This window comes from Grammomys surdaster, unplaced genomic scaffold (genome assembly GCF_004785775.1).
Source record: "Grammomys surdaster isolate TR1022 unplaced genomic scaffold, NIH_TR_1.0 135, whole genome shotgun sequence".
Taxonomy (NCBI): Eukaryota; Metazoa; Chordata; class Mammalia; order Rodentia; family Muridae; genus Grammomys; species Grammomys surdaster.
Genome location: NW_021604593.1, coordinates 5,253,969 through 5,272,676, shown reverse-complemented (window position 1 = coordinate 5,272,676; position 18,708 = coordinate 5,253,969). Strand labels below are relative to the sequence as shown.

Here is an 18,708-nt window from a genome sequence, read left to right as displayed (position 1 = left end):
GTTGTTTTAATTGCATTTATTTATATCTGTTTACACACCTACCACTTTTAATGATGGCATGGGGGTGTTAAGGGTACTGTGAACTAGCCGCCTCCCTGTTTTCATTTCGGTGGATATACTTACAGTAAAACTCACTGCAGACCAGAGTACTCAAAAATAATGGCCTTGTACATGAACTTCTGCTCAAGCTCTTCCCGACTGTCACATCATTATGTGCAGAAGCATGAGGATTTAGTGCATTTGACAAAATGCTTTGCTAGCATGTGTGACATCTTGGGTTCAGTCTCTGGTACTGCATAGAACTGGATATGTTGGTGCATGTTGGCTTGACAAACAGAAGGATCTAGAATTTAAGGTCATCCTTGACCACATGTCAGAAAACTATACCTTATACGTGTGTGTGTGTGTGTGTGTGTGTGTGTGTGTGTGTGTATGTGTATATGTTGTGAGACAGGATCCTACTATGTAGCTCTAGTTGGCCAGGAGCTCACTGTGTAGGCTAGGCTAGCTTCAAACTCGGAGAGATTCCCCCTGCCTCTGCCTCTGAAATGCTGGGATGACAGGTGTGCACAACCATGCCCAGTCCCCACATTTTAAAGTTAAAAGTAGTATTGGTAGGAAGGAGTTATTTGGTGGGTATTTCTCTGGTCCTTTCCAAGGTCTTCAAGAAGTCCTGCTATTCTTTCATTGATTTGGTACTTGAGAGACCACAAGAAGAGTTTTAAGTTTTTTGGGAGTAAATTACACAAGAGAGCTCATGCAGGACTGGAGTGACTGGTGTCTGGTTGTGAGGTGATGGCTCTGAAGGTCTTAGTCCTGGTGTCATTTGGATGAGTGGCTGAGCTTTGTGCACAAGAGAAGTGAGTGAGTGAGCTAACCCTGATCCCAGCTCTTCACAGAAGAACACACAGTTACTGGATGAGAGGATACTACTGGGTGAGAAAGATAATACATAAAGATTTTTCTTTTTTTCTGGGTGGTGGTAGTGCATACCTTTAATCTCAGCCGGCAAAGGCAGGTGGATCTCTGTAAGTTTGAGGGTAGCCTGGTCTACAGAGTGAGTTCTAAGACACCCGGACCTGCATAGAGAAGCCCTGTCTTGAAAAAACCAAACCATGTTTTTCTTTTCCTTTGGTTGAGGAAAGAGAAGGCTAAGGATGGACCCCAGGACTATAGTGCATGCTAGGTAGGCAGTGTGCCCCTCAGCACATACACCCCAAATTCCTCTGAGAATCCATGATCTAAATAAAAGATAGCCATGTGGGCCAGTGTGATTGTTCAGCAGGTAAGTGCACTTGCCAGGCACACCTGACAATGGTCGGAGAGCCAGCATCCACAAGTTGACCTCTGACCTCCATGTGTGCCTTAGCATGCACCATGCACATACAATGTGAAGTGGAACCACTGGATTTACTGAGCCTAAATAAGTATGTGATATGTAGATTTTCCAGAACTTGAAATTGTCATGAAGAATTATGTGACATTTGAGTTTCTACTTTACAGAATTTAGAATGAGTTGGATAAAATGTATTATATACCTGATTAATTCATTGTGTACTTGTATACTGCTTACTCCAGTTATTAACAGTTTTAGTTTTATGAAATAATAGTTTTCTTTTTTTTTTTTTTTAAAGATTTATTTATTTATTATATATGAATACACTGTAGCTGTCTTCAGACACACCAGAAGAGGGCATCAGATCTCATTACAGATGGTTGTGAGCCACCATGTGGTTGCTGGGATTTGAACTCAGGACCTCTGGAAGTACAGTCAGTCAGTCAGTCTTAACCACTGAGCCATCTCTCCAGCCCGAAATAATAGTTTTCATTGTGGAGGATTGTGAAAAAATAAACTATTATATGACAAATGAAACTCTAGACAAGTTAGAGAAGAGGACAGGCCTGAATGTCTGAGAAAATTCATTAAGTTTTTATTTTACCATACAATGAAAATAGTTTATGCATGAGAAGCATCATGGTCCCAACATTTCTAACTGACTTGAATTAGTAGACTGAGTCTAAAAGGCTTGACGTGTATCCCAGAATTTTCTTGATGGAAAATTTGCTTCTGTTCCTTACATCTAAAATCTGACTCTCTCCACTTTGGTCAAGTGATTTATATTAAGCTGGTTGTTTTCACTGGTTTACTTCAGTGTGACGGTCAGAGGGGAACTTTGGGTGTTGATCCTTGTCTTCCACCTTGTTGTAGTCAAATGGCGAGCGAGCTGGCCTTTGAGCTTTGAGTTTCTAGGGAGTCTCCAGTCTCCACCTCACATCTCGCCATAAGCACAGTGGGATTGCAGACTCATGCTGTTTCCTCTGATGTTACTTATGTATTGGGAAACTCACACTCTGTATGGTTTTCACGCTAGCATTCTAGCTACAAAGCTATCGCCCCAGCCCACTTAAGGGGAATTTTGTTTTAGTGTTACTAGCCAAATAGTTAATCCTAGCAGCTTTGGGGCAGCCTTTCATGTGTTACAGTTGTATGTAGCATCTGTCTGTGGTCTCACCCATCTTTACATGTATCTTCTCAGGAAGGACAGAGTACAGGTCCCCCACCCTTGATACCAGGCCTAGGGCAACAGGGAGCACAAGGCCGCATCCCTCCTCTGAACCCTGGACAAGGACCCGGCCCTCACAAAGGTAAATACACACTTGCTGAGGAAGGGTTTGTATTCTACTGCTGTCATGTGCATTTCACAGTAAATGCTTCTGTTGGTAACTGACACAGTGGTACTGGAACTGCTGGGAAAACTGCTTTGTCTTTTGTTGTCATAGGTAATGTTTCCTTAGGCAGTGATGCTGGCCAGAGGAAATGAGTTCCACACCACCAGAGACTGGTAGTGAAACCACTGAGCAAGCCTGGCATTTGTGTCTGCCTCAGGCCAGCACAGCCCACACTGGAATGGGAAATGATCCTGTGCCTGTGGGATGCAGGTCCATGCTTCTGACCTTCCGAAGAGCAGAACCGCCTCTGCTTTAAGCTTCTTGATAGGGTAGAGGATACAGGATCTTAACGGTGTTCTTATACTTATTGGTATTACCGTAATTATTATACCAACCAGTACCATTTTGGATTCTTTAACTGTATACATTGTTAGGCATCATTTGAAAGGAAGAAAACGGTGTACTGATATTATGGAAAGCAGTGATGAGGACAGTCAGAATTTAGGGAATATGGTTATTCGGAAGTTAGGATTTAAGCAGAGCTCTGGTTGAGCTGGCAATGAGCCCTTGCTCCCAGGTGAGCCCAGTTGGAGTAAAGGATAAGGGCTGGAGGAGAGTTAGCCTGGAAGAGCCAGAGGGACTGTGAGCAGGAGTAAGGTAGGAGTGGATGGGTCCCTAAGGAAAGACAATACACTAGCACACGGGGGACTGTGGGCACTGTACTTTGCAGTGCTGCATACCTTTCTAACTGGCGAAGCCCACAGCACCATGTGGTGCATGTTGGGTTTATTTGTCCCATCCTGTTGGATTAAGAAGTCCTTGTCAGTCAGCCCTAGGAGTTTAGACATTTAAAGCTCAGCTTTGAACTTACATGAGATAGATATTAGAGGCAGGAACGGGCAGGGATTCAGAGAAATTTTATCTCCATCCCTGTTGCATAGAAGTGGTAGTGTTAGATACACAGAAGGATATGCAAGAGAGAAAGAAGGTAAAGCCTTTTCTTGGAGGCTTGGGATTTACCCTTGGGAAGGGGCTGTGTTACTCACGAGGTCCTTCCGTTAATGAATGAAGTGGCCGCTCCTCTGCCACAGTGCGTGTATCTCCACGTGTTCCTGCTCGTCTTGCTCTCTCCCCCTCTCCCTTTCTCCTCCCTTCTGCCCACCCGTCCGGCTTCCTTTCCTCCCCTCTTTCTCCTAGGGACCAAAGGGAGAAGGGAGAGACATGCGAGTGGCCTACCATCCCCTCCTGGATTAGTTGCCACCACCACCACATCACCGTTTGTAGTGGTAGGTTTCTTTCCTTGGAAGAAAGTTGACAGGCTAACTGTAAACCGAGATGGTGAGATGAGTATTCGTAGATTAACTGAGGCCAAGTGGACCATGTGTGGGTCCCTCCAGTTAGTTGTCACCAGGAGTTACACTAAGTTCAGGCACCTGAAGTTGGAGATGCAGCTGTCTTAGTTAGGGTTTCTAGTCCTGTGATAAAACATCATGACAAAAAGCAACCTGGGGAGAAAAGGGTTTCTTTTACCTTACAGCTTATAAATACATCACACAGGGAGGTCAGGGCAGGAACCTAGAGGTGGAATTTGATGCAGAGGTCAAGGAGGAGTGTTGCCTACTGGTTTGCCCTCCATTGCTTTCTCAGCCTGCTTTCTCATACAGCCTAGGACCACCCCACTGGGGTGACACCACCTGCAGTGAACTGAGTCCTCCTGTATTAGTAGTCATCAGTCAAGCCCACAGGCCAGTCGAGGGGGAACATTTTCTCCATCGAGATGCCTTCTTTCAAAATGGCTGTAGCTGTGCCAAGTTGACAGAGAACTAACCAGGAAAGCTGTAAGAAGACTGAGAGGTGAGGGCCTGCCTATTAGGGAAGTGGATCCACGATATTCACAAAGTGCTGAAAAAAGGACAGATGTGCTCAAGTCCAGAGAAGCTTTCAGACATCACAGTTTTATGCTGAGACTTCCAAATTTTAACCCATGCTGAGAGGAGAAGAGAAGAGAGGAGAAGAGAGGAGAGGAGAGGAGAGGAGAGGAGAGGAGAGGAGAGGAGAGGAGAGGAGAGGAGAGGAGAGGAGAGGAGAGGGAGTAGTTGAAGTGTCTGTGGAGATGAGAAGTGAAAGGGTGGAAGTTGGGGGTGGAATCAGCAGCAAAAGGCATGAGCTGCCTGACAGGAGGGATGGATTGAATTTTCAAATGTACTTTTAAAAGCAAGAGTGTCTTTGTATTTCATTCACTTTTACTTATTATGTATGTACAGTCTGGTGTTTGTTTGAGACTCTTGGTAATCTTCTGGCCTTGGCCTCCTGAGTGCTGAGATCATAGGCACACACCACCACGCCTTGCTTGTGCCTCTCTTAAAAGTGGTTTAAATGTTGACAGAGATTAGTTCTGTGTTTGCAGTGGCTGCAGAAGTCTGGCCAGTAGCTGCCAAAACAGTTCATTGGGGGAAAAATACACATTCAGAAACTTTTTAAAAGTCTCATGAAATTCCTTTCTGCAAAAAAAATTGCTAATATTAGCATATTTGAGGCACATCATTTCCAGAAAGAGCGGGAAAAAAAAAAGCTCCAAGGTTGAAGGCCAGCAAGACTGTCTGGTCTCCAAGCAGCTGTTAGAGGGACCCATGGTTCTCTGAGCCTTATGGGAGAATATGCTAAGAAGATTCCTACTGTGTGGTGTGGCATGAAGCTAAACAGGCCAGGGGCTAACAGAGTAGATAGTGGGTGGTAGCAGTGTAGACCTGGGGCCTGTGGTGGCTTTGTGGCTCTTACACAAGCTGTGTGTGTGTGTGTGTGTGTGTGTGTGTGTGTGTAAAATTTATTTTTATTTTTGACAGAGAATCTCACTATATATCCCTGGCTTCCCTGAAACTTACTCTGTAGGCTGGTCTCAAACTCTTAGAGAAATTCATCTTTCCTTGCCTCCCCAGTGCTAGGATTAAAGGCATGTGTCTACCTTTACTACCTTCGTGTAGTGAATTCTTGATAACACAACCTCACAGTTTTAGCTTTGCAGCCTGACTTCTCAGGTGTCCCTTGAGTATCAAACCAGTGACCCTCATGAAGTCACAGCAGGAACAGGGGCAGGGCAGGAAAGACCATTATCATTCAAGTAGTTCGATTAAGTTTTCTACTTGTGCCTAAGAAGTGGACACTCCTTAGAGAATAGTGATTATTCCTAGGTAAAGTTACAAAGCTGCACCCCAAAACCCATGGTTTCTGTATTATATGATGCTTTGGGATGTTTATCTTCTAAATGTGCTGAGAACTCAGGAGGGGAAAGCTTTATAGAGCAAAGCACATCCTGAAATTGTCAGTTTATACTGTAGAGCAGGCCTGTCCAGCAGGCCTCATGGAAGCCATACTAACAGTCAGCTTTGTGTTTTGTAGGTGACTCTCGGGGCCCTCCCAACCACCACCTGGGTCCCATGTCAGAGAGGCGGCATGAGCAGAGCGCTGGCCCTGAGCATGGTCCTGACAGGGGACCTTTCCGGGGAGGCCAGGACTGCAGGGGTCCTCCTGACAGGCGTGGCGCTCACCCTGATTTCCCTGATGACTTCAGACCAGATGACTTCCATCCTGACAAGCGCTTTGGCCACCGGTTACGGGAATTTGAGGGACGAGGAGGACCCTTACCACAAGAAGAGAAGTGGAGGCGAGGGGGCCCTGGACCTCCCTTTCCACCTGATCACAGGGAATTCAATGAGGGGGATGGCCGGGGTGCAGCCCGAGGCCCTCCAGGGGCATGGGAAGGCCGTAGACCTGGAGATGAACGCTTCCCCCGGGATCCTGATGACCCACGATTTCGAGGGCGCAGGGAAGAAAGGTAGGAAAGTGTATTCCTTGGGTTCTCTGCATTTTCCCTGTCCTCACTATACAGATGTTTTCCCTTTTGTAGGGGAAAATACTACATTGATTCAGCCCTACCTTCTGTGGGTTAGCATTTAGACTTGAAAGTTATGTTATATGTTATAAGTTCTCTATTAGTTTTGCATTTGAGGCCTTTTTCTTTCAAGTTCTTTGTTTTGATATGTCTCATGCTGTAGTCCAGGCTATCCCCAAATTCCCAGACCTTGTCTCTGCCTCCTGTGTGTGGTATATGCACATCTTCGATCTCTTTTACGGTGTCCAGGCTCCGCTTACTTAAATGATAATATCTGAGCCTGTAAAATAGGCCTAAAGGGCTTAACAAAGTCAGCTTAGACTAAGCATCATCTTCCTTTTAAACTTAGGTCAGGCTTGAATCCCCAGCCCTGCGGCTGTAAAAGAAAAACAGAAGTAGTGTGGCTGAAGAGAAGCGGGAGTTGGTGTAATTTAAGTGATATCGAGCATAAGCAGGGATAGTAGTGATCGAGTGTGTAAGAATTGACATCTGCACAGTGTTCATGGATTTCTAGAATCTCTGCATTTATGCAACCCTCACATTTTGTGGTCTTCATTTATATTTTTGTCTACCCAATGACAGATTCACCCTAGACCCTGTTCTGGCACACATTTGTGGTACTCGCTGGGCTTGCCTTCCCCCTCCCTGGAACAACACTGTGCAGATAGCTGTAACTCACTCTGGTTAGAGCTTTTCCTCCCGGAGAGCTTTGTGGTTCTCGTTTGTTTGTTTGCTTGTGTATTGTTTTTGTTTTTCCAAGACAGGGTTTCTTTGTGTAGCCCTGGCTGACCTGGAACTCACTCTGTAGACCAGGCTGGACTCGAACTCAGAAATCCGCCTGCCTCTGCCTCCTAAGTGTGGGGATTAAAGGTGTGCCTGGTAGCTCTGTGTCTTTTACTATACTTTAGGCAGTGTTTCAATATGAATTATATAGTCATCCCTGGTATATGAGGGTACTAGTTTAAGAGGACTCTTAGACATGCCAGTCCTTGAGCAGATAGATAGTTCCTTGTATAAAGTGGCATAGTGTTTGCATATAACATACACTTCCTACTATGTGCTTTTGAAGCATCTCTATATGACTTACAGTACTTCATACAATATAAATTTATGTAAGTTTTTGATGCTGTGTGTTCTGTTTGTGCATGTGCTGTGTGTATGTGTAGTGTATGTACATGTTTGTGTGAGTGCACCTCTATGTGGCGGTCAGGGGTGAAGTCAGATATCTCGGTCAATCATTTATGTCTGCCTTTTGAGACAGTGTCTCTGACTGAACCCACTGCTCACCAGCTCAGCTAGGCTGGCTGGCTAGTAACCTCCTGGGATCTTCTTGTGTCTGTGTCCCCAGATCTGAGGTTATAGACACATAGTGTTGTGCCCTGATGTTTGAATGTGTGCTGGAGAGCTGGACTCAGACCCTCATGCTTCTATGGCAGTGTCTTTACTGAGTCCCACGTGCTGGATTAAAAGTGCATGCCACCATGCCTGGCTGTACTGTATTGTTTAGGAAGTCATGACAATAATGAGCAAAGTCTGTATAAAACGCTCAGTACAGGATGGAGAGATGGCTCAGTAGGTAAAAGTACATCCCATGCAAGCGTTACAACCTGAGTTTGGATCCCTGGAACTCAAGTGAGAAAAACCCCAGATGTGGTAAGGGCTTATCTGTAATACCAGTACTCCTTTGGCAGGACAAGAGACAGAGACTAGAGAATCTCCTGAAATATGCGAGGGTGGGGGTGGGGAGAGGGGGGACAGAAATAACAAGAGAAACCCTGTCTGAACAAGATGGAAAATTATTCCTTCACCTCCACATACACACTGTGGCATGCATATGCCTATATTCATATACCCACACACAAATATTAATTTAAAAAAAAACTTTGGTACAGACTTTTAAAAAAGGGATGGGGGGTTAGTTCTTGCTTTATATAGACAAACTATCTTGGCCTGAACTTATGGTTCTCTTGTGGCGTGTCACCCCCCCCCCCCACCTCCCCAGTTTCTGGGATAACAAGCATGTGGTATTAAACCTAGCTTCAGACAAATTTTTTTTGTTTAATTTGTGTTACATTTCTTTTTCTATGTATGTTTTTTTGTATGTGGGTATGCACATGTGTGTGCGTACAGGTACCCTTGGGAGCAGGAAGAGGGTGCTAGATCCCAGAGCTGCAGTTGCAGGGAGGTGTAAGCTGCTGCCTGCTGTGGGGGCTGGTGACTGAATCCAGATCATCAGGAAAAGCAGTACACACTTTACCACCAAGCCATCTCATCAGGCTGATTTCTTTATTTATCTTTGTGCGTGCATGCTATATGCTGTGGCGTGCAAGTGGAGGTTAGGGGACAGCTTGTAATAGTCAATTCTCTCTAGTGTGTGGACCCTGGAAATGGTACTTAGCTCTTCAGGCTTGGCAACAAGCTAGCCCTAACCACCACTCTCCCCCCACCAAAAAAAAAAAAAAAAAGATTTGTGCATTTTATGTGTGTTTGCCTGTGTATGTGTATCTCGTGCATACCTAGTGCCCTTGGAGGACAGAAGAAGGTATTGGGTACCCTGGAATTAGAATTATAATGGTATGAGCTGCCATGAGTTGGGGAATAAGCATGGGTCCTCACAAGTCAGCAAGTCATCTTAATCACTGAGCCGTCTCTCCAGCCCTGTTGCTTTTTGAAGTCATGTCTCATGTATACTAGGCTGGTCTCAAACTTTGTTTGCCAAGGTATAACCTTGTACTCGGGTTCCTCCACCTCCACCTCCCAAGTTCAGAAATTACTGATGTGTGCCGTCATGCTTGGCTATATTCATTTATTACTTATATCACTTGCAAGCTCATTGCTTTCTTATTGTTTCCTTAGGACCTAGAGTGGTTTCCATTCAACTGGGTAGGGTTTTGAGAGGAATCAGTTGACTAAAGGATACCTTACCCTGCGCAGACTCTCATAACAGAAATTGGGCAGCTTGAAAGCAGAAATGTAGTTTCAACAGCTATGGGGGCTAGAAGCCGATTAGAGCCCATTGGGGTTGGTGATGGTGAGGCCCATTTCTCAGGTTCAGGTTTCTGTGTGTTTCTTCACATGGGGTCATGTATGTCTGTGTGGGTATGAGTGTGGGTATAGGGTGCTAGCACTTCATTCTGTTTCTCCTTCCTAATGTCATTATCCTGGCTCTACCTTCATGTCCTCATCACACTCTATCTGCCTACCTCCTGTCTGTACCATATGTGTATATTATATACCTTATATTCTGTAGCACATAGGTATTAGAACTTCAACATAGGAATTTTGGGGGACACAGGCATTTCATGCCAGTAGTAGGTATTTCTAATAAAGGCAAAGAAGACTCTCTGTTTGTACCTAGGGTATCAGTCCAGTGGGTGCTTGTTTGGGAATAGGGTTCCTGTTGAAGCTGTCCTGGCCCGCTCATGCCTCTTGTGCAGTTCAGCTCAGACCCAGCTTTGCTGTGCTCACAGCAAAGATGCTTTAGTCATGTCAGTGGGGATGGAGAAGGCAATTAAAGTGAGCTGGAAGGAAAGCCATGCAGACTTGCCCGTGTTGACATCTTAGTGTTGTATTGCTCTGAAGAGACACCATGACCAAAGAAATCCTTATAAAACACTTAGTTGGGGGACTTGTTAGAAGTTTTAGAGGATTAGACCATGATCATCATGGAAACAGGCTTGATACTTGACTGGGAGGCTGGGAGGAAGATGGGGGCGGGGGGCAGAAAATGAGGCTAGCCCTGGGGTGGGCACTTGAAACCTGAAAGCCCATGCCTAGTGACACACCTCCTCTAATGAGTCCGTGCCTCCTTATCTTTCCCATACAGCTCCACTACTGGAGACCAAACATCCAAACATAAACCTGTGAGGCCCATTCTGAGTCAGACTAACACATAGTCCCTTTGCCTGCTTCCTCTAGCAGTCATGGCCAGTGGAGATGCTTTTATGCATTTACTGATAGCTCAGCTCTCTGCATGCTTCCTTGTGAACTCTGCGTTAGCTATAGTTTCAAGCAATTTAGTCTGTTTGTCAAATGTGTAAGAGAATGAAAATTGTTCATTGGTCAACTCCTGTGGGTGGGGCTGCAAGCCAGCTGGGCCAGTCTGCCTGTTAACCATAGGACAAAGCCAGTGGAGCAGCCCGAGGCTGCTTGAGCTGCCCAGACCAGAGAGTATAGCCTGGGGCAAATATAGAGTACATATCCCCAAAAGAGTCAGGTTTGTGTCCTAATTAGGGTTTTATTGCTGTGAAGAGACACCATGGCCATGCAGCTCTTACAAAAGAAAACATTTAATTAGGGTTGGCTTAAGAGTTTCAGAGGTTTAGTCCATTGTCATCATGACAGGAGGCAGGGCAGCCTGGTTCTAGATGAACGAGAGCTCTACATCTTGACCCACAGGCAGCAAAGAGAGTGTCCCATTAAGCATGGCTTGAACATACATGTGAACTCAAAGACTGCTTCCACAATGACAGGCTTCCTCCAACAAGACCACACCTCCTAACAGTGCCACTTCCCTTGGGCAAAGCATTCAAACTCATGAGTCTTTGGGGCCATAGCTATTCAAATGACCACAATCAGTACCCCCTTTTCCAAGTATGTATGCAAAAAAAAAAAAAAAAAAAGCTAATCATTAAAAATGTAGCTGAGTCAGGCATAGTGACAAAAAATGTACCTGTTCTAGTGTAATCATTAGTGAGGAAGAAAGAAACAAAATAACACATAGAAAAACACTTGGTGTGTTCCTGTAAGCTTAACTCCCAGTCTGCCATATTGTTGCCTTCCTGTATGCTTTGGCACTGTAAAGTGGACACTTGCCGGAGGATCTCTGAGTTCCAGGACAGCCAGGGCTACACAGAAAAGACCAGATATATATCATGTTGTTTTTCTCCCCACTTATATTGTACATTCAAGTTTCCTATCAAGTTCTCTCCATACTTAAGAGTAATGTTTTCTAGAAGGTGGACATTCTGTTTTTGTTTTTAGCTTTCGACGAGGTGCTCCCCCAAGACATGAAGGCCGTGCTCCTCCAAGAGGAAGGGACAACTTTCCTGGTCCTGATGACTTTGGTCCAGAAGAGGTTTTTGATGCTTCTGATGACACAGCCCGAGGACGAGATGTCAGAGGTCGAGGCCGTGGCACCCCTAGAGGTGAGCAGTATTGAGAACAGCTGGTTTAAGAGGCACAGCCTCGAGCACAGCTGGGCGGCCTGTGAGCACAGTTTGTTTGCTCCTCTGTGTAGGGGGATCCAGGAAGTGCTTACTCCCCACTCCTGATGAGTTTCCTCGCTTTGAAGGAGGACGGAAGCCAGACTCCTGGGATGGAAACCGAGAGCCCGGTAAGGAAGGAGACATGCTTATGGTTTGGTAGTTGACAGTACGGGCCCATCTCCAGGTTCTGTCTTTTCTAGTTTGACTTCATGGAGGCTGGTTGGCTTCTTATCTTCAGTGTTTTATCTCAATAGATTGAATGTAGAAACAGGTGGGAGCATCCAGGTCTGGTTTTTAGTGGGTTTCAGGCTGTCCTTGAACTCAGAGATCTGTCTGCCTCTGCCTCCTAAGTGCTGGGATTAAAAGCATGTGCCACTGCTTCTGATTGTTTGTTTGTTTGTTTTGTTTTTAGGATAAGAGAGTAAAGGGATTTGTATTAAGTATAAAATAGTACCATTCTTGGATTAGGAAGATATCTCAATAATATACTTGCCACGTAAACATGAAGAGTAGAGTCGGAATCCTTAGCCATTCATGCTACTGGCACCTGTAATTTAACACTGAAAAAGGAGAGACAGGAGAATTCCTAGAACTCACTGAACCAGCCCATTGAGTCAAATGTCTGCCTTCAGTTCAGCATGAGGCCCTGTCTTGTTAAAGTTGTGAAGCCAGATGTGGTGGCACATATCTATAACCTAGCACTTGGGAGGCAGAGGCAAGCAAATCCCTGCTAGGGCTACATAGTGATCCTGGCTTGGAGAGTGGGGGATTCAAAAATAGAGACCTGAGGAAAACACTTTATGGCTTCCAGACATATCATCATATACACAAATAATACCACTCTTTTCAGTAATTTTTTATCATCTATTTGGAAAATAAGGATCAAAGAATTAAAATTTTCTTCATCTTAATTGATGACACCATAAACATTAGTAAATGTATTTTTTGTTACATGAGCTATGCATGTATGCATGTATGCATCTATGTATCTGTGTATGTATCTATGTATGTATGTTCATGTGTGTGGGTATACAGATGTGTAAGTAGGTATGCGTGTGTATGGAAATCAGAAACTGACTTTCTTTGGTGACTGTCCCCTCATATATTGAGGCGGGGTTTCTCATTTGAGTCAGGAGCATGCTAATTTGACAAGTGTAGCTAGCCAGCTTGTCCCTGGGATCTCATGCACATCCAGGTTTTATGTGGGTACTGGGTATCTGAATTCTGTCCTCATAGTTGCACAGCAAGCACTTTCCCATTGCCAACCCTCTACCCGTTTGCTCAATACTTGTAAAGACTGTGAGAATAACCCAAGTCTAAAACAACGAACACCTGCATGCACCTGCCTCCTCTTATCTTGGGGGAATTTCCTTCTCTCACATCCAAGGTGTGACTCACACCCGATCTGTTAAGTCGAGGTTCGAGGTTCCTGCTCTCAGTTCTCAGGTTTACTCTGAGCAGTGTCTTCCAGCTGCTCTGGGCTACACTGTTTCACTGAGGTGGTACTGTCAGATCCTTAAAGCATGGGACCTTTGTTCTCATTTCAGGACCAGGTCATGAACACTTTCGTGATGCTCCACGCCCTGATCATCCCCCTCACGATGGCCATTCACCAGCTAGCAGAGAGCGCTCCTCTTCTCTCCAAGGCATGGACATGGCCTCCCTACCACCCCGGAAGCGGCCCTGGCATGATGGGTCTGGCACTTCTGAACACAGAGAGATGGAGGCCCAAGGAGGCCCCTCGGAGGACCGAGGAAGCAAAGGTAAGAGGACAATAGTCCCAGTCCCAGAACTGCTGGGGGGTCGGGGGTGTCAGCCACATGTGCCTCGAGTCTCCAAGGCTGCCTCCACTCTGTTTCTGAGCTTGGTCTGGGCAGAGAATCAGGCTCTTTCTTTTTTTTTGGTTTTTCGAGACAGGGTTTCTCTTTATAGCCCGGGTTGTCCTGGAACTCACTCTGTAGACCAGGCTGGCCTCAAACTCAGAAATCCGCCTGCCTCTGCCTCCCAAGTGCTGGGATTAAAGGCGTGCGTCACCACCGCCCGGCTGAGAATCAGGCTCTTAAGCTCAGTGGGAGTGTAGTTTGTTTGGGTTCTTAGGACAACTGGATGGAGCTGCAGACTTGACTCATCAGGAGCCCCCTGTTCAGGGTTTCTGCTCTCCCCTTTCTGTCCCCCCTCCTTGCTTAGCTGGTCCACTGGCAGTTGTAGCCTCCACCAGTGACTCACTGGAGCCTTCAAGGGCGTCGTCTCAGGGAAGAGCATTACCTCCTCCCATATTCTGTATTGCACTTTTTGGCCGAGGCCCAGGCCCAAGAGGACTCGCAGCAGTTTACAGGAGTAGCAGCCAGTGGCTGCTGACTACAAGTCTGGCTTTAGGTCAGACTGGGCCTGTGTAGTGTGCTGTGGATGTCTCATCTTGTTCACTTACCTTTTATGTATTCGTTCCAGAAATGACTTGTATATATCCAGTACATCCCCCCTCCCTCTAGTTAAATGCAGTACTATTCAGTATGCTATGGTCCAGGATGTATTCATGGGCAGTCAGGATGCTCTGGCCAAGAACATGTGCTTTGCATGACAGTAAGCCAAGTTTACACTTGGCAAGTTCCTCTAGCATCTTTATCTCCATTAGATTCAACTTCCATTCAAACATAGTAGTAGTGTTGAAAGAATGTACTCTACAGGGTGAACCAATCACATCATTTCACGAGAAAAAGTTCTGTTTATGTATTCATTTATTTGCAGTGCTGGGAATCAAACCCAGGATCTTGGCACACAGTAGACAAGCACACTGTACCACAGAGCTCAAGAAAAAAAATTCTTTTTATTCTTTGGTAATACAATACACTTTAAAACACGATACATTTAAGGTTAGTTCATCCCAAAACCCATCCCTCCCACTGCCCAGGGCCCTCTTTCAACTTAATGTATCTTCTGGTTGTTTGTATAACTCAATGAGTTCAGTTAGCACTATCCAGATGTGCTTGGTGTAGGGTGCCATCCTAGAGAACACTGCTGACAAAAGTTGACTCTCCCCAAATAGCCTCTTGTACATTTTTTTTTCAATTGTATCTACTTCATATGTTTGTGTGTGGGTGCCACAGTGTACATGTGACTTAGAGGACAGCTTACCAGAGTCAGTCCTCTCTTGTCCTGTCCTGGGCATGGAACTTGGGTTATAAAGTTTGGTGGCAAGTACCTGTGCCTGCTGAACCATCTTACTGACGAAAGAAAGGTTTTTAAGGCAGTTTTACTTATAGCTAAACATTTGCTATCTTAGGTGTGAAGCAAGTTATTTTTGTTCTCTGAAAGCCAGTTTTGTTTTTTTTTTTTTTTTTTTTTTTTTTTCCGGCTTTTCGAGACAGGGTTTCTCTGTATAGCCCGGGCTGTCCTGGAACTCACTCTGTAGACCAGGCTGGCCTCGAACTCAGAAATTCGCCTGCCTCTGCCTCCCAAGTGCTGGGATTAAAGGCGTGCGCCACCACCGCCCGGCGAAAGCCAGTTTATTTTTGTTCTTTGAGAATATTTCACATCACTAAAGATGTGAAAAGAAAGCAGAAGTGCCACCATGGACCATAAACAGATCCTAACTGGAGCCTCTGTTGCTAACATCTGCAGCAGCCTGTCTATCTTAGTTGCTTCTAAAGTTCTCAGGTGCTTTTGAAATCTTCCCCTAAAATCCTTTGGTAACTCAGAGGAACAAAAACATGTCCAGTGTGCTGCAGGTTTCCTTGGGATTCCTAGTGTTTTGTGGCTTCTGGCAAAACAGCCCTGGGGTGTGTATGGCCCCCAGAGATACTAAGGCATGATGCCATGAGCCAGGGATGAGGTCAGGAAGGGACAGAGGAACCCACTAAAGAGACCTGCATACAGTGAAGTGCTCCCTCTCAGACCCTAGATGAGGCACAAACCACAGCCAAACACTTGTTTTCACACAGAGATCTTTTATTAGGCGGGGAAGAGAAGTAAAGTGGCTGATTTGCAGGTGTAATTTTTAAGAGGGAGGAGAGAATAGTTAGAATAGTCCAGGATGTGGTGGTATGTTTTGATTGGGCATGTTAATTAGGTAAACCAAAGGGGGCTTTGAATTGCTGGAGATCAATACTTTGATAGCCAGATCTTGGTGATTAACCTTGGAGGAAGTGGCCAACTAAATAAGAGAATGGACCTTATTGGCTAGCTTTAGCAATGGGATCTATGGTTTTAGCAGGGCAGGAAGAATGGGCCTCCCAGAGCCATGTTTGCCATGCTTGGGCCTGCTAGAGCCCCATCAGTTCTGAAAGCCATTGTGTATCTCATTAGGACCCCCTGGTGGTCCACTGTCATCAGGGGAGAGAGCTGTACCAGGAATTACTGGGGAGCAAGCACTGTGATTTAGAAAGCCATTTCTTGAATCATGTTTTGTTTCAGGCCGAGGGGGCCCAGGACCTTCCCAGAGAGTGCCAAAATCTGGGCGTTCCAGCTCTTTGGATGGAGACCATCATGACGGATACCACAGAGACGAACCTTTTGGTGGCCCTCCAGGCAGCAGTTCATCTTCTCGAGGAGGCCGGAGTGGCAGTAACTGGGGTAGAGGGAGTAACATGAACTCTGGCCCTCCAAGGCGGGGCACTTCAAGAGGTAGTGGGAGGGGTCGGTAGGAGGGCCAAGTATCCCTAGGCCTCTCTGGATACTATTTAAGACGTTCTTGTGGACTTACCATGTGAAGCAAAAACAAGCCTTTACCACTGTAGCCCTGAACGCTTCTTCTGGGGCAGCTGAGTTCTAGGAGCCCAGTGAGATGCTGGAGACGAAAAGACTGCCGCCGACTCTCTCCCAGGGTAGTTGGCCCTGGTTTGTCTTGTGTCTCCTCATTGCTCTGACTCTCCCGTTTGTTTGTGAAGATAAAAGCTGGAATCCTTTTTTTTTAAGTGTCATGAGAAATGGAGCACCTCCACAAAGTTAAGTTCATGTCCAATTGGAAATTTATTTCTATATGTACAGTTTGTCAGAGAAAAAAAAAAAACCTTGTTTTGTATGAATACAGAATGTGATTTACTCGAGTTAACAGAAGCACCGGCTGTGCAGTGCTTGCCTTAAGAGTTCGTGGTTTCAGCGCCCCTGACCTGCTGAGGGTGACCTTATTACTGGCACTCCTGACAGATGAAGGTCATTTGTCAACTCTGTGCTTTTCACATATTTTTTATCTTTCTGTTGTTACACTGTTCTTGTTATGCGATAAGGAATACTTTAAACTTGCTTTGACGTAGTCCAAGAAGGCTCAAAACCTCAGACATGCTTTATGGGGTAGAAAATGACACTGAAGAAAAACCTGAATTTTCTGGGTCTTCAACTAGAGGTTCTCCCTTGGATGCATCTCCTAGCAGTTTAGCTTTGAGTGATCACTGAGAGTGAAATCTGGTGTAAACAACATTAACCTGGTGCATCTTACCACGCAGTTCAAAGGAAGTGGAACAAAGCATCTACATTTTAGAAAACAATCTCTTCTTCCACACACACTCTGTGAAGATTTCAGGGTTCAGGGTACAAGATAGAAGGTACCAGAAAGTTTTTTGCCGTGGCAAATTTCTTGCTTTAAAAATAAATAAATAAATAAATAAATAAATAAATAAGCAAGCAAGCTGGGTTGGGGAACAAAGGCAAGCAGGTCTCTGAGTTCAAGGCCAACCTAGTCTACAAAGTGAATTCTAAGACAGCCTGGGCTACACGGAAAAACCCTGTCTCAAAACTACCACCACTACCCTAAAAAGAGCCATACATACATACAAACAAAAGCAAAGGTAGGACTTGGAGAGATGGCTCAGCAGTGAAGCGCTCATACAGGGACTGAAACTCAGCTCTAGCACCTATGGCTCACATCAGGCCGCTCACAGATACATAAAGAGAGATCCTCTCTTTAAAAAAAAAACACCATCTGTATCTGGGCACACACGTATAACCTAGCATTTGGGAGGTGGAGCTCCAAGATCAGAGAAGTCCAGTGCTATCCTTGGCTATATAGTAAGTTTCAGGGCAGCCTAGGATTCCACTTCCACCTTTCTCCAACCCCCCACCTCAAAGCTCAGGTTGCAAGTCAGATTTTCAGTTTGAGATTCTCCTTCCTATGCTGACTTTTTTTTTTTTTTTTTTTTTTTTTAAAGCCTCTTATGGGTGTTTTGCCTGAGTTTATGTCTGTGTACCAGTTGTGTGTCTGGTGTCTTTGGAGGCCAGAAGAGGGCATCAGATCCCCTGGAACTGGAATAATAGGGAGTTGGTCAGTGCTAGGAACTGAATCCATGTCACCTAGAGGAGCAGCCAATGCTCTTAACCACTGAGCTATTTCTTCAGCCCTGACCACTGGTCTTTCTCAGAAAGCCTTTATAAAAGTCACTCCTAGAGCCACTAATCTCTCATTGCATTACCAGCTGTTTGGCACATGTAGACAGGTTTACTTGGCAAGTTGAGTGGTGCTGGACCTCTCTGGTGGCTTAAAAAAAGAGATGCTGGCACAGTCACAGTGCACAGAAAGGTTCCCTGGCTCTGTGTGTATGGAGTGAAGAAATGGTGATTATTTGAATGCTAGAACCTGAAGATTTCTAGTAAATTTCAAAAATAAACATGTTAGCACTCACACCATTAGAAGCTGCCTTCCTCCTCAACTGCACTCCCCTGGCATAGCATACAAACACCTTAAAATCAGAGTTCATGAAACTACAGGACTCCAGAGACCATCCAGGTCATGTTTTGAGAATGAATTCATTTATAAACAGAACCTCTACATTAGACATTAAATATCTACACACAGCATTTTAGCACTACTGTCAAAATGTAAACTATTGTGCTTAGAATTTTATAAAACTTATTTTCAAGTAATGAATCCTTGAGACAATGTTGGAAACAGAATTTTAATATCTTGAACATAACATGAAAAATGCACATCACTACTTGAAAATAGCATTTCCT

At 45.1% G+C, this 18,708-nt stretch overlaps 1 protein-coding gene across 5 annotated transcripts in view; it reads left to right on the top strand.

Annotated features, from left to right (window-relative positions):
• The window catches only part of Wdr33 (WD repeat domain 33), a 109,478-nt gene extending 92,660 nt beyond the window's left edge, over positions 1–16,818 (top strand). For 2 of the 5 annotated variants that reach the window (XM_028762802.1, XM_028762803.1), the window contains exons 17-23: positions 2,538–2,646; positions 3,868–3,956; positions 6,067–6,502; positions 11,543–11,706; positions 11,799–11,894; positions 13,314–13,529; positions 16,177–16,818. In XM_028762802.1, coding sequence (XP_028618635.1) covers positions 2,538–2,646; positions 3,868–3,956; positions 6,067–6,502; positions 11,543–11,706; positions 11,799–11,894; positions 13,314–13,529; positions 16,177–16,353 — 1,287 coding nt within the window. In that variant the 3' untranslated portion in view covers positions 16,354–16,818. The remainder of the gene's footprint in view (positions 1–2,537; positions 2,647–3,867; positions 3,957–6,066; positions 6,503–11,542; positions 11,707–11,798; positions 11,895–13,313; positions 13,530–16,176) is intronic. The other 3 variants (XM_028762804.1, XM_028762805.1, XM_028762807.1) reach the window with 3 other exon arrangements.
• The last annotated feature ends 1,890 nt before the right edge of the window (positions 16,819–18,708 follow it).